General features: G+C 45.7%; 2 protein-coding genes across 3 annotated transcripts in view; one reads left to right on the top strand and one right to left on the bottom strand.

The window, feature by feature from the left end:
* FAM222B (family with sequence similarity 222 member B) overlaps window positions 1-9,158 on the bottom strand; it is a 66,953-nt gene extending 57,795 nt beyond the window's left edge. The window contains exon 1 of one of the 2 annotated variants that reach the window (XM_057536726.1): window positions 9,020-9,158. The gene's annotated coding sequence lies outside the window, so the exon portion shown is untranslated. The remainder of the gene's footprint in view (window positions 1-9,019) is intronic. The other variant, XM_057536729.1, reaches the window with a different exon arrangement.
* A 9,738-nt stretch (window positions 9,159-18,896) lies between these two features.
* ERAL1 (Era like 12S mitochondrial rRNA chaperone 1) lies at window positions 18,897-23,161 on the top strand. The gene is made up of 10 exons (XM_007183868.3): window positions 18,897-19,195; window positions 20,329-20,456; window positions 20,571-20,648; window positions 21,059-21,105; window positions 21,269-21,330; window positions 21,497-21,609; window positions 21,695-21,943; window positions 22,085-22,234; window positions 22,357-22,437; window positions 22,553-23,161. The coding sequence occupies exons 1-10, from the start codon at window positions 18,913-18,915 to the stop codon at window positions 22,673-22,675; spliced, it is 1,314 nt and encodes a 437-aa protein (XP_007183930.2). The 5' UTR covers window positions 18,897-18,912; the 3' UTR covers window positions 22,676-23,161.
* The last annotated feature ends 1,838 nt before the right edge of the window (window positions 23,162-24,999 follow it).

The raw sequence follows: 24,999 nt of genomic DNA, 5'->3' as shown, positions 1-24,999 counted from the left end.
TCCGCAACAAGACGCCACCTCAATAAGAAGCCCACGCACCGCAACGAAGAGTACCCCCACTCCCCCCAACTAGAAAAAGCCCACATGCAGCAATGAAGACCCAACGCAGCCAAAAATAAATAAATAAATATTTTTAAAAAAAGAGATCTTCAATGAATACATGAAGAAATGGAGGGCAAACCTATAGGTTAAACGATAAATAGTAGACATATGAAATCATTCTGTATGGACCTATTTGGATACTGTTCCAAACAAACAGCTGAAAAATTATTGAGATAATTGGGGAAATGTGAAAACTAACTGGATAACTGATGCTATTAAGAAATGTCTGTTAATTTTTTGTGGGATTTCTTTTAGTCCTTATCTTTTAGAGATATATACTGAAATATTTATTCATGAAATTATCCTGGATTTTTAAAAAATAATGTAGGTGGCTTAGTGGGTAGGGGGTACATAGATGAAACAAGACAGGCATGAGTTGACAACTATTGTAACAGAGTGATAGGGGTTCATTATACTGTTCTGTCTACTCTTGCATATATTTGAAATTTTCCATAATAAAGGGGTAAAAAGATAACATATCTACAGAATTATTAATTTTCTTTTTAACATTAAATACCCAAGGAAAGGGAGAAAAAGAAAAGTATGGGAAGCTAAGCCTTGAACCAAGTCAAGACCCTAGGGATGTCTGTGATCCCCAGCATTTGATTCTCCAGTCAAAGCCAGACATCCTGTTCAATGTCAATATTAAAAATGCTTAGCTAAAATCTACCAACAACTTTAAACACTCTGCAAATTCCTTCCTTTCATAAAACATGCCTTTGCTTATATTTCAAAATCATGAACTAAAAAAAGAGCACCTAAATTATACCAAATTGTCCTTCCAAAAAGCAACAACAGCATGTATATCTTTCACTTACCATCGGGCATATTTATTTCAGTGTTTTCAGTTATTATATAAATGGTGGAAAGCTGTGTGGTAGGAGAAGACTGCACAGAGTTAGTTGACTTGAGTTCCCAATCCCAACTCTGAATTAACCTGGTATCACTGATTCAAAATTATCCTGTGGTCTTCAAATCAAATCTTCTGAGGTTTTGGTTCATAAAAATCACCTAGCTTGGGACTTCCTTGGTGGCACAGTGGTTAAGAATCCACCTGCCAATGCAGGGAACATGGGTCCAAGCCCTGGTCCAGGAAGATCCCACATGCCGTGGAGCAACTAAGCCCATGCTCCACAACTACTGAGCCTGCGTTCTAGAGCCTGTGAGCCACAACTACCGAAGCCCGCACGCCTACAGCCTGTGCTCCGCAACAAGAGAAGCCACTGCAGTGAGAAGCCCGTGCACCTCAACGAAGAGTTGCCCCCGCTGGTCACAACTAGAGAAAGCCCGTGCGCAGCAACGAAAACCCAACGCAGCCAAAAAAAAAAAAAAAAAAAAAAAATCACCTAGCTTCTAATCTGAGGTACTCAGTGGAACAGATACCTTTTTTTCTCCCCCATATCTATAATGGAACTGATGTTAGAAAAGGCAGTTTTCAGGATTTCCCTGGTGGTCCAGTGGTTAAGAATCCGCCTTCCAATGCAGGGGACGTGGGTTGGATCCCTGGTCGGGGAACCAAGATCCCACATGCTGCGGGGCAACTGAACCTGCGTGACACAACTAGAGAGCCCATGTGCCGCAACTACAGAGCCCACACGCCACAACTAGAGAGGAGCCCGTGTGCCACAACAAAGACCCAACACAGCCAAAAATAAAAGAAGGAAGGAAGGAAGGAGAGAAAGAAAGAAAAAATAAAGATAGAAAAGGCAGTTTTCTAAGTCTGGTAAACCACTGAGAATAGGAAAAGAAAATGTACAGCTGACGTGCACACTAATTTCCTTTCATTGAAAAATTTACAAACTTACATATGCTTTTAAGCAGGAATGGTATCCTTATTTAATTAAGAGTAATACCATTCTTTCCACTAAGATGAGAAGTTTTGTGTTTTATTCTTGCTTGCAACCTAAAAGCTGCTAATTTAAGCCAAGTATGTAACACATTAAAAAATGTAAAAATAAGTATGAACTACTATTGAGAAAGTACTGAGTGCCACATTTCCATTAAGCCAATCCCTCCAGATAATGTGAATGAACAACATATTAAGCAACTGGAACTTAGACTCACAGGGTCATCATGCTGGCTTTAACTATTACTTACACCCTAATGATTTCTAGATCTGCATCTCCATTCTAAACCTCTCTACCGAACTCTAGACCCAAATATCCAGAAGCCTATTGGACATTTGCTCCTGGATTTCCCAGACACCTCAAATCTAACATACCAAAATCAAACTCATTTTCCCTCAAATGTAACACCCTCTTATTCCTGTATTCCCTATCTTGTTTAATGACATCACCATTCACTTAGTTGCCCAAGCAAGGAATTTCAAATCCATCTTCGGCAACTCCTTCTCCCTTACACACTCTCCAACATAAAGTCAATAAGATCCTTCTAGTCAGTCTCCTAAAAAGCTTTTTAATCTGTCTACAATTCCATCATTACCACTGTAATTGAGATCTTCAATATCTCTCAAGCAACCATCACACCAGTCTCATAACGAACTGTCTCCCTGCGGCCAAGTTCTCCTTTTAAAATCTAACTTCCACACTGTCAACAGTGTTAGATTACTTTTCTTTTTTTTTAAATTTATTATATTGAAGTATAGTAGACTTACAATGTTGTGTTAATTTCTGCTATACAGCAAAGTGATTCAGTTGTACATATACATTCTTTTTCATATTCTTTACCATTATGATTTATCACAGGATATAGGACCTTGCTGTTGATCCATCAGTGTTAACTTTTCTTAAATAGTGATCTGAACTCTCCCATAGCACCTACAAAATAAAATTCAGACCCCTCACCAAGGCCATCCACAATTGGGCTCCAACCCATCTTTCACCTCATGTCCTTCTACTTCTACCTCATACCCCATGATCTATGCACATTAAACCACTAGCCTGAGGGTCCATACTCTTATACCCTTGTGCAAGTTGTTCTTTGCACTTGAAATACTATCTTCTCCAATCCTTTTCTGTTGAAGCAGCCAAACTGTATTCATTCCTCAAGACTCAATTGATTCTTCCTCCAGGAAGCCTTCTCCAACCTTCCTTTCCCACCACCAGGCAGAACCAGTGCTCCCATAGCTCTTAGTGCAGATCTCTATGACAGCACATACTGTATTGGTTCATAATTACATATTTGTCAGCCTCCAATTAAAATGTGAGCACCCTAGGGGACTTCCCTGGTGGCGCAGTGGTTAAGAATCTGCCTGCCAATGCAGGGGATCCAGGTTCGAGCCCTGATCTGGGAAGATCCCACATGCTGCGGAGCAACTAAGCCCGTGAGCCACAACTACTGAGCCTGTGCTCTAGAGCCTGGGAGCCAGCTACTGAAGCCCGCGCGCCTAGAGCCCGTGCTCTGCAACAAGAGAAGCCACCGCAATGAGAAGCCCGCGCACCGCAATGAAGAGTAGCCCCCGCTCACCGCAACTAGAGAAAGCCCGCGCAGCAACGAAGGCCCGACGCAGCCATAAATAAATAAATAAATAAATAAAATTTTTTTAAAAAATGGGAGCACCCTAATGGACTTCCCTGGTGGTCCAGTGGTTAGTTAAGACTCCATTCTTCCAACGCAGGGGGCACGGGTTCAATCCCTGGTGGGAGAACCAAGATCCCACATGCCGAGCAGCGTGGCCAAAAAAAAAAAAATGTGAGCACCTTAAAAACAATGATCATGTCATTCACATTTTAATTCTCAGTGCCTAGCACAATGCCTAACACACAGTAGGCACTTCAATGTTTGCTGAATTTGACTGCTGAGGATCAACCCCAAAATTTTTCAATGAGACCAGAGTCCAAAAAGCTTAAGAGAGTCCAGTTTTGGGGATTTCCCTGGTGGCACAGAGGTTAAGACTCCATGCTCCCAATGCAGGGGGCCCGGGTTCAATCCCTGGTCAGGGAACTAGATCCCACATGCATGCCACAACTAAGGAGCCCATGTGCCGTAACTAAGGAGCTGGTGAGCTGCAACTAAGGAGCCTGTCTGCTGCAACTAAGACCCGGCACAACCAAATAAATAAATAAATACTTAAAAAAAAAAGAGAGAGAGAGAGTCAAGTTTTGGCTTACCGGTGAAAAGAAAAGACACTACAGAAATTCATGCTTATGCTATTTTTCGTTTTTCATAGTTTTCCCTACTAGCTTCAGGGTTAGTTACCAGAAAATTAGTAACTGAGTCTTTCTTTTTTTCTTTTCTTCTGAGTCTTTTAAGTCACTCCTTAAATGACCTATATTTTCCCATGAAACTGTACAATCCAGCACTGTACCAAACCACCATTTTATAACTGAGTTATCAAATCTGATAACTTATTACCCTCCTTGTATTAAATGTATCTTTAATAAAGAAAATTTAGCATTTTTCCTCTCAAGTTGTATTCCTTTTCACTCTAAGTTACAAAGCTCTAAAAGGGACACAATCAAGACCTTGATAGGCAGTGAAAAGACAGAAATAGATATTAAACACTTCTCTGCTGAAAAAGCATTCACCTCACACCAAGAGTACAGGGACTTCACACTTATCCCCTCTCTGGTCAGCTGTAAAGTTTCAGCCCTTCCCCCGGCCACTTCACTTCTCACACATACTCTCACTTCCCAATTTATTGTATTAGAATCATCTTTTTAGAGTTGTGATATTTTAGGAGTTTAAATCCAAGAATTAGGCCCATGTCTCTTCTGAAAATGTTCCAAGCTTCCTGTCCTGCTCTGCTGCATTATACAATGTTACTCTGCCAAAGCCTTAGCTCATTTCCTCCTCCTGCTTGCCCTGATATGGTGGTACACATCAATAATGCCCTCTCCCTTCCCATTTTCAGACTTTACTGTCTGTCTGGAATGTCCTATCTTCCATGTCCATCTGTGAGGGCCTATCATGCAGGTTCAATGCAGCAGAGGCCTTTACTGACGATATCTGAACCCAGCCTTTCCATCAACTCTCATAACAAGCTGTACCTTTCTCTAGTAGAGCACCATTTACTATACTCCAACAATTCTTTTTTTTTTTTTCTTTTGGCCATTTGGCATGCAGGATCTTAGTTCCCCGACCAGGGATCGTACCATCGTCCCCTGCAGTGGAAGCATGGAGTCTTCACCACTGGACCCCAGGGAAGTCTCTCCATCTAATTCTAAGACACCCTTTTTTCCGTCACATTTCTCTGAAAACAGGATACATCTTACAACTGATGGCATGCCAGTCTCATTAGCAGCATTTCTTCTTTCTTAGTGGTATGCAAAAGAACTGTGAGCCTTACAATCATTAGCACCACAGATTTGATGAAATAGATATTGCATTCTATATAATTACTTTGTATACTTCTGTTTCCTTCACTAGACTGTGAACTCCCAGAGGGCAAGGGCTATGTCATAATCATTTTTGACCAGTGATTTGGGCACAAAGAGAGTGTGTATCCAACAAACACTAGTAATAATTAGCATTCATTTAGCATTTACTGAGTATCAGGTACCACTCTAAACAGTTTACATGTATTACCACATTTAACCCTCACAACAACCCTATGAAGTAAGTACAATTATTATCTTTGTTTTATAGATGAGGAAACAGGTAAAGACACAAGGGTAAGCTTATTCAAAGATACACAAAGTTGCAGAAGATCTGAACCCATGTTTGCTGATTATGATTCATATTATTATTTTTCCCTTCAGCAAATATTTAATGAGCAATTACTCTATGCCAACAACTGTGCTAAATAAATAAACACTGATAAGCAAACCCTGGTCCTCAGAAGGTTACTCTGAACCACAGGTCCATTCTTGAATCCTTTACGCTCCAAACATCAGAACCAACTTACAAATTCACTAAGTTAAATCCACTCTCCTCACAACATTGTAAATCAACTATACTTCAATTTAATAAATAAATAAATAAATAAATCCACTCTACTTTTCCTTTTTAACATTTTCTCATATAGTATTCCTTTGAAGTTGTTAGCACTCTATCAAGAACCAAAACAAATGACAAACCAAAAAAAAAAAAAAAACCCACCCCTTTGTGCTCAATTATTAAGTGGCTATAAAAATATCACAAAAGTGACTTCAGCTAAGGAATGGGTGGCAAGATCAGAAAGGCTCTGAAGAAACAAAGATTCTGTTTGCAAGCAAATATTCTCAGTGAAAAAAGAGAGGGAGGTAAAAACACCAAAATTTTGTTTTTATACAGACTGCTTTAAAAAGGTTCCCCCGAGGGGCCTCCCTGGTGGCGCAGTGGTTAAGAATCCGCCTGCCAATGCAGGGGGCACAGGTTCGAGCCCTGGTCCGGGAAGATCCCCCATGCCACGGAGCAACTAAGCCCATGCGCCACAACTACTGAGCCTGCGCTGTAGAGCCCGCGCGCCTAGAGCACGTGCTCCGCAACAAGAGAAGCCACCGCAATGAGAAGCCTGAGCACCGCAAGGAAGAGTAGCCCCCACTCGCCGCATCTAGAGAAAGCCAGCGAACAGCAACGAAGACCCAATGCAGCCAAAATACATTAATTAATCAGTTAATTAATTTTTTAAAAAAATAAAAAAATAAAAAGGCTCCCCTGAGGCATGAGATGCTTTTTAATTTTTTTTTTTTTAAGAAAAATGATTCATTTTATTAGAATAAAAATGAACTGGTAAACCTTATTCCTTTTATTTTAGCTCTTGCTATGTCAGGGATTCAGGGGAAGTCCTTACATCCCCACTTTAGACGGACTGCTCACACAACAAGGCAATCAAGGCACTGGCCATCCCCTTTCTTTCCCTCAGGGGAAGACTACTCATTCTGTAACAGTAATCTACTACATAAAAGGAACCACAAATAGGAAAGAGAATAAAAGGAGAGGACAGGAAATTCTCATCACAGTTGAACAAACCTCTACCATTTTAACGTAATAAGGATAGCACTTATGGACTTGTTTGAACTGATGGAAATTTCCAATAGAGGGGAAAATGCATTACCAAAATTAAAAATAAATGTCCAACTATTAAAAATAAGATGGTTAGGTTAGTTCTAACATTTTATACCTCTACTTCATCTTCCATGTGGTGGTGAAAGACAGAATAAATTTGTATCCTGTAAATGACCTATGACAACAGTAACAAATGCTTTCTTTTTTAAACTATCCTCTAAATAAGAATAAAAAACTTACCTCTGTGTTATGGACAGAGATTTTATCGGGACAGCCAAGGAACTAAAGCAAAAAGTTAAAAATGATATATCACTGTGTATTTCCAGGAAAGAAGTAAAACACATTTTACCAGATGGAGAAGTTAAAGACAACTAAGGTGCATTTCCCTATTCCTATAAAATAATTCATTCTCCTTATCTGTGAACCTTCAAGGATCTAATACAGCTACTCCCTACCTTTGGTCAGATGAAAGACAAATCACTCACTAATTTCCAAAAGACCTCGCCATTTCAAGCTCTGCATCCTCAGAGGCAGCAGAGATGAAGCATCGTCTCTTTCTGTCCTTTTGAAAGGAGTTTCATCTCTTTCAAAATCTGTGACTAGAAAGCCATTTTCTCTCTCTCCAAGTACACAGTTTAACTCTGTCCTCTGCTTTGTCCACCCTAAACAGCAAGAACAACAACAAAGCCTCAGGAGCGCTCCTTCAGCCCCTCAGAAACAAACCAGCCACCCCTTGGGCTCTTGCACAGCTGCTTCTGTCTTTCTTTTAGAGGCACTCCACCCTGGAGGTTCCACAGGCAGGGTAACAAAAAGTGGAGATGAAAAGTTGCTATATGCTATCTAACCTCTAAAATAAAGACAGGGCCTTGGGGCAACCAGAGACTCTTGCAACGAAAAACTTTTTTACAATTAAAAAATAACAAATTGTATTTGCACATCCCTCACTGTGCACCCCTCCCAGTTTGTCTCAAACTAGTTTCTTCAACTCATCATAAAGCACGTTAGTACCAACTGTGGTTACAAGGGAACAAACCTAAACGGGCTGTGTTCAGAAAGCATTTAACAGATTGGCCTTCCATTCTCTATTGCCTCCCACTTGAGTAAGGAACTACATACCATTTGTAAAAATGCCTGAGAGTATGGTATTTTTCCTACACAAGTCTGATGGTTAATTTGTCACATCACAGAAGAAACTGGTATTTCTGCACATGATCTGCTGTGCTGATGAAGAAAACACGTCTGTGCCTATTGAGGTTTTACAAACAATATGTTTCGCCTTGACAAAGAAATCAGTCATTCCATTAATAACGGTAAGATCTAAAATCCAGTGATACTGTTGGTGATATAGCAACCTCGGCACAGTACTCACAATTTACAATTTTTATAAACGATCTCAATCACATACATGATGCTTGCAATAGTCCGTTGAAACACATTACATCTTCCAGAGGTTCAGAAAGGTTAAGTGGGACCTGCCCAAGGTTACCTTTCAGCTTTAAACAGCGGTGGACGTGGGTTCGAAACTGCCGGACTCTAAGCCCCTAGCTCTTTTCCTTGGACCCCTCCCAGCTTTAAACGACCCCCACCCTCTACCCAGAGCAGCCTATTACTCCGGGCGACCGGCTCTTCCCTGCCTGGACCAGAGCCGTCTTCTTCAGCCCCAGCAGGGATTTCATCCTCCACGCACCCCCATCCCCCGAGACGATTCTCTGAAAGAAGCAGAAAGGGAGAGGCGACCGAAAGCTCCCGGGGGAAGGGACGATGACAAACGGGGGAGCGCGGGACACTGCCCCTGCGGCGGGCTCCTTCACTCTGCAGCGCGCACCCCGTTCCCTCCCCAAGCTGTCCAGCCCTGACGCCGGGCCATCTGACCACCCCTGCCCCAAATTCCCGCATCATCATCTCAAACTGTCCCTCCCCCACGCCCCTTCGCCTCCGACAGGCAGAGCCCCCCCACCAAGTCGGAGTATCCCTCCAGCAGGTTACCCCCTTCCCTCCCGTCGCCCACCCCGCTTCCACCACCACTCACTGTCGGTGACTGGGCCCGGCCCTCATGGCTGCTCCGTTGCCGCCCGCCGCCGCCACTGCCGCTCCACGCCCCGGCCCCTCAGTCGTCGCTGCCGCCGCCGCCGCCGCCGTGGGGACTCGCCGGCAGCCGCTCCTGCGCCTGCGCAGCCTGGAGCGCCGGGGCCCTCTCGGGCCGCCCGCGCCTGCGCAGCCCGTACCGGGGGTGTCTGCCTCTGTGCCTGATGCCCTGGACCCCCGGGTCTCGGGTGGACATGGCCGCTGTCTTTGAGGACTTAAACTTAGAGGCTTTGGCGGCTGCCCCAGGGTCTGAGGCTTCTGGAAGGTAGCGTAGGTTTCTAAACGCGGTGCCCATAGGGGCCGTAGACTTCATAGCACTTCCAGGATTCTGGATCCCACTTACACTTAAAGGCCTGAATGCTCTGACGTGACTACTGATAAATTTAGGTTTCTTTCAAGAATAGGATCACATCTAGAATGCACTGAGGGGTAATTGTGCAAGAGTCAACTTTGACATCCCTGAATACACTACTGGCCAGTAGGTGCTCAGAAGCCCTGGGGACCTTGTCAAGAAGGTGACTGCACCTAGAATGCACTGTTCAGTCTGTTTATCAAGCACGTACTGTTTATGGGACGAAAATGCTCTAGGCATCTCATATGTGCCATCGAGGTACTTGCAGGTTAATAGTCCCCTACTTTACAACTCTCGCTGTGGAGTCTGGCTCTTTTGCAAATTGGTAAACAGAAACCAGGCCTTTAGCCCAAGGAGGCCCAGCTATCACCCCTAGACCCCTACCTAGACTGCTGCCTTAGCATAATCCAACAAGAAACTAGGCTCAATTCAGTCCCAGTAATTCAACAATACAAACTTTTTTGTGTCTGTGGGGGGGGGGGGTGGGCAGCGTCTGGTGGCTTGTGGGATCTTAGTTCCGCAACCAGGGATGGAACCCCGGCCCTAGGTAGTGAAAGCATGGAGTCCTAACCACTGGACCACCAGGGAATTCACCTCAACAATGCAAACTTGAAAGCTGTGGGCGATGCACTGCAGTTAAAGGGAAGAGGAGGTACAGGACCAAACTCTCCTTATCACCGTGACTCTTCCATCCTACCTCCAGCCCAATCTCCTGTCTACAATTCAGAGTCTGGAGGAATAGAGACCAAGATATAATGTAAGTCCAGACAGACAGACAGAGAGAGACACAGAGAGAGAAAGAGAAAGAGAAGAAGTTCCATTCTTTTGTGAAGGGTCTTAAGTTCGCTTTACTTCTAGGGAAAGCAAAAGCTACTGCTGGATGCCAGGACCTGGTATGAATATTTGAACTCCTCATCTAAGATTAATATTTGAACTCCTCATCTAACATTAAGGGTCTTCCTCATTTTGGAAAAAAGCAAAAATAGGCCCTAGAGTAAAGGTTGAAAAGGCTGTAAATGGAGTGTCACAGACATGCTGGAGGTATTAGAGCCTGCTCACATTCTTCTGTAAAAGGAGGCAGGAAGACATATACAAATGCATATAATGGAATTCTCAGGTCCATAAGAAACTAAGGGTTACTCCCTGCAGCACCTAGGAAACTAAGAATTTTTTTTTTCTCCTCAGATGCTTGTGACTTTTACATACATAGGCTTTTACATATATACATATGTTGCTGTAGGAAACAGTGTATAAATTGGCATAATCCTGTCCCTAGAAAAGCAAATCTACTCAAAGGTTCAGGCTTCATGTATGAATAGCCTCCCAGCTAGGGAGTTCCATCTGGACATACGTAGAGTAAACTACAACAGCTGACAGAGCAGGGTGGTGGGCAGTAAACAGGACATCCTGTAGGTGGGGCCCTACAGAGGCTAGCTCCAGGCTTAGAAGGGTTGTCATTACTTGCAAAAGTATTATCCTTTGGAATGAGAGCACATTTGGCACCACAGGGGAATTGCAGAACCAGAAAGGAGCAAGAATTAATATCGACACTATGTTCTGATGAATGGATGACTAAAAAGTAGGCCATAGCTGCCCCTGAAGCTTCTGGAAACTGTGACTTCCTAACCCCACCACCACACACAGCCCCTGGGAAGGCCTGCTGGAATCTATATGATGACAGCATATTTTCTTATATTTGAACCATAAGGGTCTCCTGAGCCATTTCCCTATTTGAATGTCTTACCAAGGGCAAAATTGTGACTTTTTTTTCCTGCCAAGCATTCACTCACTATATCCAGTGATACTCATTCAGAGAGTCACCCCTACTCCAATTTCAGACCATGTGGATGAGCACATAGCCTAGACCCCAAGTCAATCAACACATAACATTCCCTAAGTTACAATGACTGTTTCATGGATGGGCATGTAACCCAGTCAGAGCCAAAAATGCACAAGGAGTTCCTTCTGGGAAGATCTGTTGCTCTTTCCCACAAAAACTGGATGTAAGAAGATATAATATCTGGAACTGCTTCAACCATGTTGACACCACCAAGGGACTGCCAATCCAAAGAAAGATGTAATTTATTCAGTCACTGAACAATGTGCCAGACACTATGTGCCCACTATGTGCCAGACACTGCTCTAGATGCAGGAGACACAGTAGTGACATACATATAAAATATATATATTATTTGTCCTCTCACAACTTACAGTCTAGTAGAGGACCTATAATAATAATAGCAGGGACTTCCCTGGTGGCGCAGTGGTTAAGAATCCACCTACCATTGCAGGGGACACGGGTTCCAGCCCTGGTCCGGGAAGATCCTACATGCCGTGGAGTAACTAAGCCCACGCGCCACAACTACTGAGCCCATGTGCCACAACTACTGAAGCCCGTGCACCTAGAGCCCGTGCTCTGCAACAAGAAGCCCGCAATGAGAAGCCCATGCACTGCAAGGAAGAATAGCCCCTGCTCACCACAACTAGAGAAAGCCCGCGTGCAGCAGCGAAGACCCAACACAGCCAAAAATAAATAAACAAAATAAATAAATTTTAAAAAAGAAAAGAATCCGCCTGCCAATGCAGGGGACACAGGTTTGAGTCCTGGTCCTGGAAGATCCCACATGCTGCGGTGCAAGTAAGCCTGTGCACCACAACTACTGAACCTGCACTCTAGAGCCACAACTACTGAGCCCACGTGCCACAACTACTGAAGCCTGCGCGCCTAGAGCCCGTGCTCCACAACAAGAGAAGCCACCACAATGAGAAGCCTGCACACTGCAGCAAAGAGTAGCCCCCGCTCACCACAACTAGAGAAAGCCCACGTGCAGCAACGAAGACCCAACACAGCCAAAAATAAATAAATAAATTAATTAATAATAATAACAGCAGACACATAGCATTTACAATGTGCCAAGCACTGTTCTAAGCACTTTACACATATTAAATTCTTTTAATCGTAACAACCCTCTTTTACAACAACAATCATTATTCCTGTTTTATAGATGAGGAAACTGAAGTAGAGAGAAGTTACTTGCCCTGGGTCACACAGTAAAATAATGAGGCTGAGAACCATAGCCAGGATGTCTGGCTCAATAATCTGTGTGCTCATTCACTATATTATTAACTGCTTTGTCATAGACGGATAAAGGATCCTAAGAGAAAATTTAACCAGTCATGGAAGGAACAGGTTATGGAAAGACCTAGAAGCGAGAGAGAATACCAGGCAACTGGGGGACTGAAAAAAATTCAGTTGAGCTGAAAAAGAGGCGTAACAAGAGACAAGACTGGCAAAGTAAGCTGGAGCCACGTTACTTAGTTTACACTTTATCCTGAGGGCACTGAAGCAAGGGAGTGACTCGGTTAGATTGGGGCCATCAGGAGGTAGGTAAGACCCTGAAGAGCCCTGCGCAGCCTCTTATAGTATTCCAGACACTGCAACAGAATCATTGCAGGTAGTGATAAATGCTGTGAGCAAAAGGCTCTCTGAGGAAGTGACATTTCAGCTGAGACCTGAATGGGGAGCAGAAGCCAAATCTAGAACATAGGAGGCAGGAGTAGCAGGTGTAAAGGCCCTGAGGCAGAAATTAGCTTGATATATTCAAGAGAAAACTAGTGGGCTTCCCTGGTGGCGCAGTGGTTGAGAATCTGCCTGCCACTGCAGGGGACACGGGTTCGAGCCCTGGTCTGGGAGGATCCCACATGCCGCGGAGCAACTGGGCCGTGGGCCACAACTGCTGAGCCTGCGTGTCTGGAGCCTGTGCTCCGCAACAAGAGAGGCCGCGATAATGAGAGGCCCGCGCACCGCGATGAAGAGTGGCCCCCACTTGCCGCAACTAGAGAAAGCCCTCGCACAGAAACGAAGACCCAACACAGCCATAAATAAATAAATTAAAAAAAAAAAAGCCCACATCTCACTACATCATTAAAATTGTTAAAAAAAAAAAATTGTGTTGGTCTCTATGACCTCTACTTGTCTTAAAAAAAAAATTAAACAAACTGCTTTTAAAAAAAAAAAAAAAGAGAAAACTAGTGTGCCTGACACCTTGGGAGTAGAAGTTAGCAGGGCTCAATGCATGCAAGGACTTTGGACTAATCTAGTTGTAATAGGAGGCCATTGGAGGGTTTTAAGCACCATCTCCTTCAAATTCTATCTCCTTAAATCTCTGGAATCCATCTGTTTCTCTCCACCATGTTCACTGCACTATTTTAGTGAGAAAGATAAAGTTACTTCTATTGGAAAAGGACTTGGGGGTCAGGGAAGTTTTTGGTTTTTGCTGTTCAGATGGAAGAGGTGAAGCATTTAAAAAATAAATGCTGATGGGAGGTCACCCTGATACCAAAACCAAACAAAGATGTCACAAAAAAAGAAAACTACAGGCCAATATCTCTGATGAACATAGATGCAAAAATCCTCCACAAAATACTAGCAAACAGAATCCAACAGCACATTAAAAGGATCATACACCATGATCAAGTGGGGTTTATCCCAAGAATGCAAGGATTCTTCAACATATGCAAATCAATCAATGTGATACATCATATTAAAAAACTGAAGGATGAAAACCATATGATAATCTCAATAGATGCAGAAAAAGCTTTTGACAAAATTCAATACCCATTTATGATAAAAGCTCTCCAGAAAGTAGGCATAGAGGGAACCTACATCAACATAATAAAGGCCATATATGACAAACCCACAGCCAACATCGTTCTCAAAGGTGAAAAGCTGAAACCATTTCCTCTAAGATCAGGAACAAGACAAGGCTGCCCACTCTCACCACTATTATTCAACATAGTTTTAGAAGTTTTAGCCACAGCAATCACAGAAGAAAAAGAAATAAAAGGAATCCAAATCGGAAAAGAAAAAGTAAAACTGTCACTGTTTGCAGATGACATGATACTATACATAGAGATTCCTAAAGATGCTACTAGAAAACTACTAGAGCTAATCAATGAACTTGGTAGAGTAGCAGGATACAAAATTAATGCACAGATATCTCTTGCATTCCTATACACTAATGATGAAAAATATGAAAGAGAAATTGAGGAAACACTCCCATTTACCATTGCAACAAAAAGAATAAAATACTTAGGAATAAACCTACATAAGGAGACAAAAGACCTGTATGCAGAAAACTATAAGACACTGATGAAAGAAATTAAAGATGATACCAACAGATGGAGAGATATACCATGTTCTTGGATTGGAAGAAACAATATTGTGAAAATACTACCCAAAGCAATCTACAGATTCAATGAATCCCTATCAAACTACCAATGGCAATTTTCACAGAACTAGAACAAAAAATTTCACAATTTGTATGGAAACACAAAAGACCCCGAATAGCCAAAGCAATCTTGAGAAAGAAAAGTGGAGCTGGAGGAATCAGGCTCCCTGATTTCAGACTATATTACAAAGCTACAGTAATCAATACAGTTTGGTACTGGCACAAAAACAGAAATATAGATCAATGGAACAGGATAGAAAGCCCAGAGATAAACCCATGCACATATGGTCACCTTATCTTTGATAAAGGAGGCAAGAGTATACAGTGGAGAAAAGACAGCTTCTTCAATAAGTGGTGCTGGGAAAACTGGACAGCTACATGTAAAACAATGAAATTAGAACACTTCCTAACAAACATACACACACAAAAAAAACCTCAAAATGGATTAAAGACCTAAATGTAAGGCCAGACACTATAAAACTCTTAGAGGAAAACATAAGCAGAACACTCTATGACATAAATCACAGCAAGATCCTTTTTGACCCACCTCCTAGAGAAATGGAAATAAAAACAAAAATAAACAAATGGGACCTAATGAAACTTAAAAGCTTTTGCATAGCAAAGGAAACCATAAACAAGATGAAAAGACGACCCTCAGAATGGGAGAAAATATTTGCAAACAAAGCAACTGACAAAGGATTAATCTCCAAAATATACAAGCAGCTCATGCAGCTCAATATCAAAAAAACAAACAACACAATCCAAAAATGGGCAGAAGACCTAAATAGACATTTCTCCAGAGATATACAGATTGCCAACAAACACATGAAAGGATGCTCAACACCACTAATCATTAGAGAAATGCAAGTCAAAAACTACAATGAGGTATCACCCCACACTGGTCAGAAGGGCCATCATCAAAAAATCTACAAATGATAAATGCTGGAGAGGGTGTGGAGAAAAGGGTACCCTCTTGCACTGTTGGTGGGAATGTAAATTGATACAGCCACTATGGAGAACAGTATGGATGTTCCTTAAAAAACTAAAAGTAGAACTACCATACGACCCAGCAATCCCACTACTGGGCATATACCCTGAGATAACCATAATTCAAAAAGAGTCATGTACCACAACGTTCATTGCAGCTCTATTTACAATAGCCAGGACATGGAATCAACCTAAGTGTCCATCGACAGATGAATGGATAAAGAAGATGTGGCACATATATACAATGGAATATTACTCAGCCATAAAAAGAAACAAAACTGAGTTATTGTAGTGAGGTGGATGGACCTAGAGTCTGTCATACAGAGCGAAGTAAGTCAGAAAGAGAAAAACAAATACTGTATGCTAACATATATATACGGAATCTTAAAAAAAAAAAAAAAGGTTCTGATGAACCTAGGGGCAGCACAGGAATAAAGACACAGATGTAGAGAATGGACTTGAGGACACGGGGAGGGGGAAGGGTAAGCTGGGACGAAGTGAGAGAGTAGCACTGACATATATACACTACCAAATGTAAAATAGATAGCTAGTGGGAAGCAGCTGTATGGCACAGGGAGATCAGCTCGGTGCTTTGGGACCACCTAGAGGGGTGGGATAGGGAGGGTGGGAGGGAGACGCAAGAGGGAGGGGATATGGGGATACATGTATGCATATAGCTGATTCACTTTGTTATACAGCAGAAACTAACACAACATTGTAAAGCAGTTATACTCCAATAAAGATGTTTTAAAAAAATATACTGATGGGAGGAATATAGTACAGAGAGAAATTGTCTATACAGAAAAGAAAGGATAGGGGCTTCCCTGGTGGAGCAGTGGTTAAGAATCCTCCTGCCAATGCAGGGGACATGGGTTCGAGCCCTGGTCCAGGAAGACCCCACATGCCGCGGAGTAACAAAGCCTGTGCGCCACAACTACGGAGCCTACGCTCTGTAGTCCGCGAGCCACTACTACTGAGCCTGCGTGCCACAACTACTGAAGCCCGTGCGCCTAGAGCCCGTGCTCCGCAACAGGAGAAACCACTGCAATGAGAAGCCCACGCACCGCAACGAAGAGTGGCCCCCATTCGCCGCAACTAGAGAAAGCCCGCACGCAGCAATGAAGACCTGAGGCAGCCAAAAAATAAATAAATTAAATAAATAAATTTACTTTTAAAAAAAGAAAAGAAAGGATAATTCATGGAATAAGGTTTCTGAAGGGGTAAAACAGCCTTAAGATAGGAACATTTATTAAGAGCCTACATTGTTCTAAACCCTAGATTCAAATGAACATATGATATTAGATAAATGTTTATTATCATCTGCGTTTTACAGATGAGGAAACTGACATGTGGAGAGTTTAAATAACTTGTCCAAACTCACACAGCTAATAAGTGGCAAGCTGAGATATGAACCCAGGCAGTCTGATTCATTTGATTAGTCTCTCCTAACCTCACAAAATACAAAATTCCCCCCACAATATCCTTTGAGAGAAAATCTCTGGGAAAGAAGAGAATTAACAAGACACTTTGACTCATTTCCCCTAAGTTTTTGTGTCATACCTGGGATTCTTTCACTGTTATCTGTTACCACCACTGTAGTACTTAATATGTGTTCCTTGGGTGATATTTGCATTTATGCAATTAAGCTCTTCAACTACTGTTTAACTTGAAATTTCCCTTCACCTAAATTGCAGTTTAAATGGTATTTCACCTAACTGTCCATGAAGGAAGATTTGTATTTTTCTGATTGTCGGCTGTCTCATATTTAGTAGCATCTTTTTCTTTGGACACCCATATGCCCAAAGAACATCCAGAATATCATGTTCCAAAAAGGTTGTTTCTTCTACTAACAGAGCAGGCAGCCTGAAAGCTGGAACTTGACACCATTTGCAAACCATCAGTGCATCTGGCTGCCCAAGGCTCTGTCAATCCACGTCACTAAGCTTCTCTGGACACTCAGCATCCACTCCGACACAGCAGCCTGGCCAGTTGGTTCTTACCATCCTCCAACAATTCTCCCCTCTCTGTCCTACATCATCCATTTCTTCCTCTCTACTAGGTCACTACCATGAGCAAACAAAAACCTCCCATCTTAAAAAAAAGAAAAAGGAAATCCTCTCTTAACTCCACCCCTCTCTCCCCCTCATGTGTTACCATTCTCTTTTGCTCTGCTCCTCTGGGAAGAGTTGTATATATATTCTGGCCGCCCTCAATTCCTTTCCCTTCATTCTCTCTTAAACCCACTCCATTTAGGCTTTCACCCAGACCATCCTACTGAAACTATTGCTGTCAGGTCACAGGTCACTTAGGTATCTCTCTCTCTCTCTCATACACACACACACACACACACACACACACACACACACACACACGGCCCCCAGGATACAAGTCCCGTGCTGGAGATTTCTGTCCGCTTTGTTCATTGTTGTATCCTCAGCACCTCCAAACCCGCGACATTTATCCCTCGATTCCAAAAGTCTGACTGAGGTTTCAAAGGATGAAGAGAGGGCTTAAGGCCACAGATCGGCCAAGGTGTATCAGGTTCCTCAGGCCGCTAAGGCAGTCCGGGAGATCCTAGGTGACTAAGCCGCTTCTTCTCCCTTTGCAGACCCTCTGGTTTTTCTCCAGAAAGGAATGGCCTCAGAGAGGAGATAGTAGCCGAGTCTTACAGGAGGGAAATCCGTGTCTGCTGCTCATCGGGAACACCGACCACTCCTTACAGGAGGCTCCCATAAAGTAAAGGTACAGACTGCCGGAGGCCGCTGCCGACGCTAGGCCAAGCCAGAGGGGCACTGGGAGGGGATCCTGCAAGCCTGAGGCTGGAAAGGACTAAAAAGACCCTCAGGGGGAGCAGTACACGGTCCCACGCCCCGGACCATCCCTCCTCCGTTGCGCGAGTTTCTCCCGCTTAGTGAGGTCAGGCGCTAAGCGAACGATTTTGCCGCTTGGCCTCGTGGGAGATGTAGTCTTTCATGAGGCAAGGCTAGAAGGGCCTTCTACAAAACTGTGGCAGGAGAAGAAGAAAACACGATGCGTATGGGAATCCAAAACGATCTTCAAGCTCACACAAACTCTAAATACACTTTTCCCCCGTTCCTTAGCCTCGGGCAGTCTCCAGAGCGGTTCCAACTCCAGCCCACCTCCAATGTCCCATGTTCCTCCGCTCTGTTCGGGCCGATCTAGCTCTCTCCCGCTCGCTCGCCTCTCCGCAGCACTGTCCAATCATAGGTGCGTTCCTGGGAGTTCCCGGAGTGCCTTGCGGTTGCGATGGCTGCCCCCGGCAGGAGCGGGGCTGCGCTCCTTCGAACCGTGATAGGGGTTTGGCCGCCGGGTCCCGACGCTGCGAGGGAATGGGTGACCCGGCTCCCCTCGCTCTTGGGCAGCCAGCAGAGGTGCGTCTCCTGTGTCTCGGGCCCGGCCTTCTTTGGTCCCCGCCTGGCCTCGGCTTCTCGCCCTAATGGCCAGAACTCAGCCCTGGACTGCTTCCTCGGACTCTCTCAGCCAGACAGCTCGTTGAATTTTCGCGTCCCCGCCGTGTGCATGCACAGAGGTAAAGGGCCCAGATAGATTTGTCTGGGACTGTCACGGTTTTAGCACTGAAAGTCCCGTGTCGGGGAAACCCTTCAGTCTCTGGGGATATCGTCTTTGGCTCTGTATTACAGAAAACGATCTTGAGGCCCCGAGAGATAGAAGCGAGCACTGAAGGATTTCATAGGAAAGAGATACTAGGTTCTAAGAGTTTTCGAGCCAGAGGGAACCGATCTGGTCACAACCACAGACGTTCGCAAAGAGCAGGAGATTGAAGGGCCACAGGCATGGCAGAGTTGTGGCTCTCTGTCCTCACATGGGGAGCAAACTTGACCCATCTACTTGTCAAGACACTGAATTCCAGTTGGCCCTTGAACAACTCGGGGCAGAGGTGTTAGGGGTGCAGAACCCACGCAATCGAAAATCCTCACATAATTTATTGTGGGCCCTCCGTATATGCAGCTCCTCCGTATCCACGATTCCCATCTGAGGATTCAACCAACTGCACATCGCATAGTACACATTTAGTGAAGAATTAAAAAAACTGGACCAGCACAGTTCAAACCCATGTTGCTCAAGGGTCAACTGTACACCTGGAAATAGCACCCTCTATTTTTCAAGTAGCATAGACTAAAGGCTGAACACAAAAACTGGTAATTACGATGCAGTGTCATAAGGAGCAAATACAGAAAGACTGAGAAAGCTTGCCGAGCCTTCATTGTACCGTTAGTAGGGTGAGATAGAGCTGGAGGGATTTCTGGCTTTATCTGGTATAGAGATACTTTCACACATGTGCATACATTTACTGGGCACAACTACACAATACGATTCCACAAGATTATTAAGTGCCAGGTATTGTGCTGAGTGGTTTTACACAATTGCCAATTGTCAAAAGAAGGTTATACAGTAAGTAGTTACCATCGATATCATTTCTGTTTTACATATGAGAAAACTAAGGGGCTTATAGAGGTTAGAGAACTTGATAAAGGCATATAAACAAAGTAATGGACAAACTGAATCTCAAAGCCAGGTCTCGGCTTCAACCTGATGCACTAATCTTGTATCCGTATTCCCTTTTTCGATGGGTAGGACCGAGTACCTGACAGGGTATCCAGGTTGCACTACCTCTCACTCCCCTCCCATTCCCACACACAGATGAGCAGGATCTCCTCTTGGTCCATCGCCCCGACATGCCTGAGAACCCCCGAGTCCTACGAGTGGTCCTCCTGGGTGCCCCGAATGTGGGAAAGTCAACCCTCTCCAACCAGCTGCTGGGCCGAAAAGTATGCTGCATCCTTGACACCCCCTACCCTTTCATTTCTCACTTCTTACTGTGCCTTCGTGGATTGTTCTAGAGGGATCTGGGACCTCACTTGGGACTTCTTTGTTCCTGGCAGGTGTTCCCTGTCTCCCAGAAGGTGCACACCACTCGCAGCCAAGCTCTGGGGGTCATCACAGAGAAAGAGACCCAGGTGGTGGGTACTTGCAATGGATGTCCAGCAAACAGGACTGAGGGTGAAGCTAAGAGGGTCTCCCTTACTGTTAGACCTGAAGAAAATGATGCTTAGGCTCACTTCTCTGAGGGAAGGGGGCTCCTCTTCCTTTAGGCCTATGCAGTTCTCTCTCTACCTTCCCCCTTTGGCATCTAGTCAGAAAGGTCTCACTGCCTCTTTACTGCTTCCTAATCTTCCAAATATTCAGTTGTCCTCTTTTTCCTGGATCCTATCTAGAATTAAAGCAATGCTGGAGGGTAAAAATTTGAAGTCAGCTTGGCCAAGAAGTGGGGGCAGGCTCCTGACATCAAGGGTGGGTGACCTTTCACTACCCAGCCATAATCTTTCCTCCTGGGGTCGGGGGTCTGGGCATCTCTCTTTCCTGATTTTAGATTCTACTTGACACACCTGGCCTCATCAGCCCTGCTAAACAGAAAAGGTAATAGCTGGGGAAACAGGGAGTTGTAGGGGGGAAAGGTGTTGAAGCGGGAGTGGGGAGATTCCATTATAGGGGCTGGAAAACCCCCTTATCACACCCCATCCCTCCTCAGGAGGGCATCACTCCCAAGACCCTTCCTGATCTATGTATGTCTGTCCCTTAGGCACCATCTGGAGCTCTCTTTGTTGGAAGATCCATGGAAGAGCATGGAATCTGCTGATCTGGGTTAGGCTCAGGATGGGAATCTGAAGCCCAATTTACATGGTCATGGCCTCTCATTGCTGATAGTTAAGGGGGATGGGGGTTGGCCAGATCCCATACCCTGTAAGTTTTGGAAGTTGGGGGGAAAGAGTGGTCATAACCTTGTCCTCCCTACACTGCCAACTTCCAGTTGTGGTTCTTGTGGATGTCTCGGACAAGTGGACTCGGAACCAGCTCAGTCCCCAGGTGCTCCAGTGCTTGACCCACTTCTCCCAAGTCCCCAGCATCCTTGTCATGAACAAGGTGAGCACCACCTACCTGAGGAAGGGGTCTACTTCAAGGGCCCCGTCTCACTGACCACAATCCCCTGCCCGTCCCCCACCCCCAGGTTGATTGCCTGAAGCAGAAGTCAGTTCTCCTGGAGCTTACAGCAGCCCTCACTGAAGGTGTGGTCAATGGCAAGAAGCTCAAAACGAGGCAGGCCGTCTGCTCACAGCAGAGCAACCATTGCCCCAGCCTAGCAGCTAAGGGCCCAAACACACTGTCTATGGGAGACCCTCAGCGGATTGGATGGCCCCACTTCCAGGAGATCTTCATGTTGTCAGCCCTAAGCCAGGAGGATGTGAAAACACTAAAGGTCAGTTAGCCTTGACCGTAGCCTGGCCCTTGGTTTCCACCATGTGAAGACAAGCCTCAGAGTTCCTCCTCCTGGAAGTGAGAGTGAGAGGAAAGTCCTGCTTGGGACTGAGATGCCTACCTACTCCCTCTGTGCCCATAGCAATACCTCCTGGCACAGGCCCAGCCAGGGCCCTGGGAGTTCCACAGTGGAGTCCTCACCAGCCAGACGCCTGAGGAGATCTGCGCCAACATGATCCGAGAGAAGCTCCTGGAGTACCTGCCCCAGGAGGTGCCCTACAACGTGCAGCAGGTGCAGGCACATTGGGGGGTCATGGGGCTCTCCATCAGGCACACACCCGGAGCAGACAGCTGGGTCCCAAAGAGGGCGTGGGTAGGGGCCTGCCTGACCAGTCATGATGTCTCCCTGTGCAGAAGACGGTAACGTGGGAGGAAGGGCCAAATGGGAAGCTGATGATTGAGCAGAAGCTTCTGGTGCCCAAAGAATCTCACATGGTAAGCAGGGCCAGGCTTGGAGGAGGGGCCAATACTCTGTTAGGCAGAGTTCCTCCCTGACTGCTTGGGAGCTCTGAGAGCAGGCTCACGTCCCTGTCTGTTACCCCACCCTCAGAGGATCCTGATCGGTCCGAAAGGGCACCTGATCTCCCAGATGGCACAGGAGGTGGGCCGCGACCTCATGAACATCTTCCTCTGTGAAGTTCAGCTCCGCCTGTCTGTGAAACTCCTCAAGTGACCACCCTCTGATATCTTTCCCAAGGCATCCCCGCCCAAGCTGCTGGCGGGAGCCACTGACCAGAACTGCCCCTACCTGGGGCCTGCAGGGCCTGGACCCGGGCCCGGACAGTGACTGGCTGGCTGACCACTGGGTGGCTGGCGAGTCTGCACAGCCCCTGCCCGGCCATGCCTCCTGCTGGAGGAAGAAATCTACCTTAGCCTGGTTCCCACGTGGTTCCTCTGCCTGGGCCTGTAGCTGCTTAGGTCTTAGAAGCTGGCCCTTTGGTGTGGGAGCACTGCTGCCACCTGGCATTGGGCCCAGAGTTTCTTCCTGAGTTGTTAGCAGGGAGATCTTTCCCCTCTCCCCTCAGTTCGTACACCTTGCAGCTGTGTAAGGACCCATGTGTCCTGAGTGAGATAGTGCCTCCCACCTGCTCCTCAAGTCATTGATCCCTCCCACCCCACCCCTCTCTCCAATCTCGGATGCTAATAAAGTTAAGAGACAAGCAGCATTCTGGTTCTCATCTTTATTTCTTTAGAACAGGAAAGAGAAAACGTACCCATTCCCTCCACACCTACCCCATTGTCTGAGCTGGAGTCTCCCTCCCTTCAGTAGGCTGCTCCAGGGTCCCGAGCAATCTTCTTGGCACGTTTTCTGGGTGCAGCAAGAGAACCGTTACCATTACTAAACTCAGTAATGGTAACGGTTTCCTCGCCACTCCCAAGTGCCCTGGCGGTCGGCAGGCTGTGATAGGCTGAGCAGTGAGCACTGTGGGCTTGCAGCAACCCCTGGCCTCCTCATCAGCCTCCCGAGCTGGGAGTACCCGGACTAGTACATCATCTATACTGTAGTGTCTCATCACAAACTTACAGTATATGATGATATCCCAGCCAGGGCCCTGCAGGAGGCACAGGGAGCATGGCTTGGAGAGCACTGTGGCAGAGAGAGCCAGGCACTGGGGGCACAGCAGGACAGGTCAGGGATGGACACACAGAGCTCCCCACTCCCTGGCTGGCATCTCCTTGATTCTGTGGTCAAGGGCAGCCTGAAGGGGACTGATCCAAAGAGCCCTTCAGAGCTAGGGTCTGTTGAGATGTCCTTAGGGACCCAGCGCCGGAGTTTAACAAGCCAGAGATCACATAATGAAGCAGAAGATCTCCTCTGGTCAGACCAACAAGCAGACAGACCCAGAGGAGGAACACTTACCTGGGGCTGGAACTGCAGACTAAGGCCTTTGGAAGTAGGGAAACCCTATCCCTCCTGCCTCTCCGCTCAAGCTGCTCCCTTTTAATCCACCAGCTGGCCCCTCCCCTTGGGTGGGGCACTTTCCCGGGTTCTGGAAGGCCCTGCCTCTTAACCCTTTCCCTGCTAGACTCCTTGGACTGAGGGTCACTGGCCCTTCTCCATTAGGCCCTTTGTCACATACTCTTTTATGGACCTTGCTAAGCCTGCTGGGCCTGGGCCTGGCTGAAGAAAACACAGCCTCACCCCAGCCATTCTGCAGGGCTTAATTGCTGGTCAGAGCCCTGGGGAGGTGGTGGTGGTTGTTTTTGGTGGTGGGAATGTTAGTTTGAATCTCTATAAGGCAGGGAGGGTCCTGACAGCTGGATCTTGGGGCAAGCTCTGACCTAAATTTCAGTCCCCAGGCCCCTGTCTATGTTTATGCTGAACCCAAGGAGGCCGGACCCTTTGCCCACCTCTGCCAGGGCAAGGTCCTCTAGGGGGAGGGGTCCTCTGCCGGAACATTTGAGGGCGGCTGGCTGAGTCAGTCCCAAGCTCACGTGGGAGCCAGCTTAGGAATGGGTAGGGGCTGTTCATCAGAGCTCAAGGCCCCCAGAGTGAGAGCCCGGCAGTATTAGGTTCTCTGCCTCCGGGAAAGGTGAGACTTGGAGTAGAGACTCCTCAAAGCAGGGCCTCTGCTCCTTGGACCCACATTCTGGGGAACACGTCTGCTTCTCTGCTCCCTCCCCTTCCCCTCTCCTAGACCATCTGGTATGTGTGCTGGGAAGCAGTTACACCCCCCTCTGCAGGGGCAGATGAGGCCAGGATGGGGAGTGAGGGGAGAGACCCAAACTTCTTTTGGTTCCTTGGAGGTGTTTTACCTCCTGCTGTCACAGAGGCTTAGCACATGCTCTTGCCTCTGTTTGGCATGATCTTCCCTCCTTTCTTGTCTAGTTAACTCTTATTCCCTCTTCAGATCTCTAAGTGTCTCTTCTGCAGGGAAGTTTTTCCTGGCTAGTTAAATCCCCCTGTTACGGGCTTGTTTATTTGTGTGATTATTCACATTAAGCAAATAATCACGAGGGCCTGGTTTATTCACCAACGTATCTCTACCACAGAGT

This window comes from Balaenoptera acutorostrata, chromosome 20 (assembly GCF_949987535.1).
Source record: "Balaenoptera acutorostrata chromosome 20, mBalAcu1.1, whole genome shotgun sequence".
Classification (NCBI taxonomy): Eukaryota; Metazoa; Chordata; class Mammalia; order Artiodactyla; family Balaenopteridae; genus Balaenoptera; species Balaenoptera acutorostrata.
The sequence above is the reverse complement of the archived record's forward strand: the minus strand, read 5'-3'. Positions and strand labels throughout refer to the sequence as shown.

What these genes read in the sequence shown, in the direction of transcription:
- ERAL1 (XM_007183868.3), top strand. Translation starts at nt 18,913, where the DNA reads ATGGCTGCCCCCGGCAGGAGCGGGGCTGCGCTCCTTCGAACCGTGATA. An exon ending in GCATCCTTGTCATGAACAAG is followed by an intron (nt 21,610 to 21,694) that starts GTGAGCACCACC and finishes CCCCACCCCCAG; the next exon opens with GTTGATTGCCTGAAGCAGAA. An exon ending in TGCCCTACAACGTGCAGCAG is followed by an intron (nt 22,235 to 22,356) that starts GTGCAGGCACAT and finishes CTCCCTGTGCAG; the next exon opens with AAGACGGTAACGTGGGAGGA.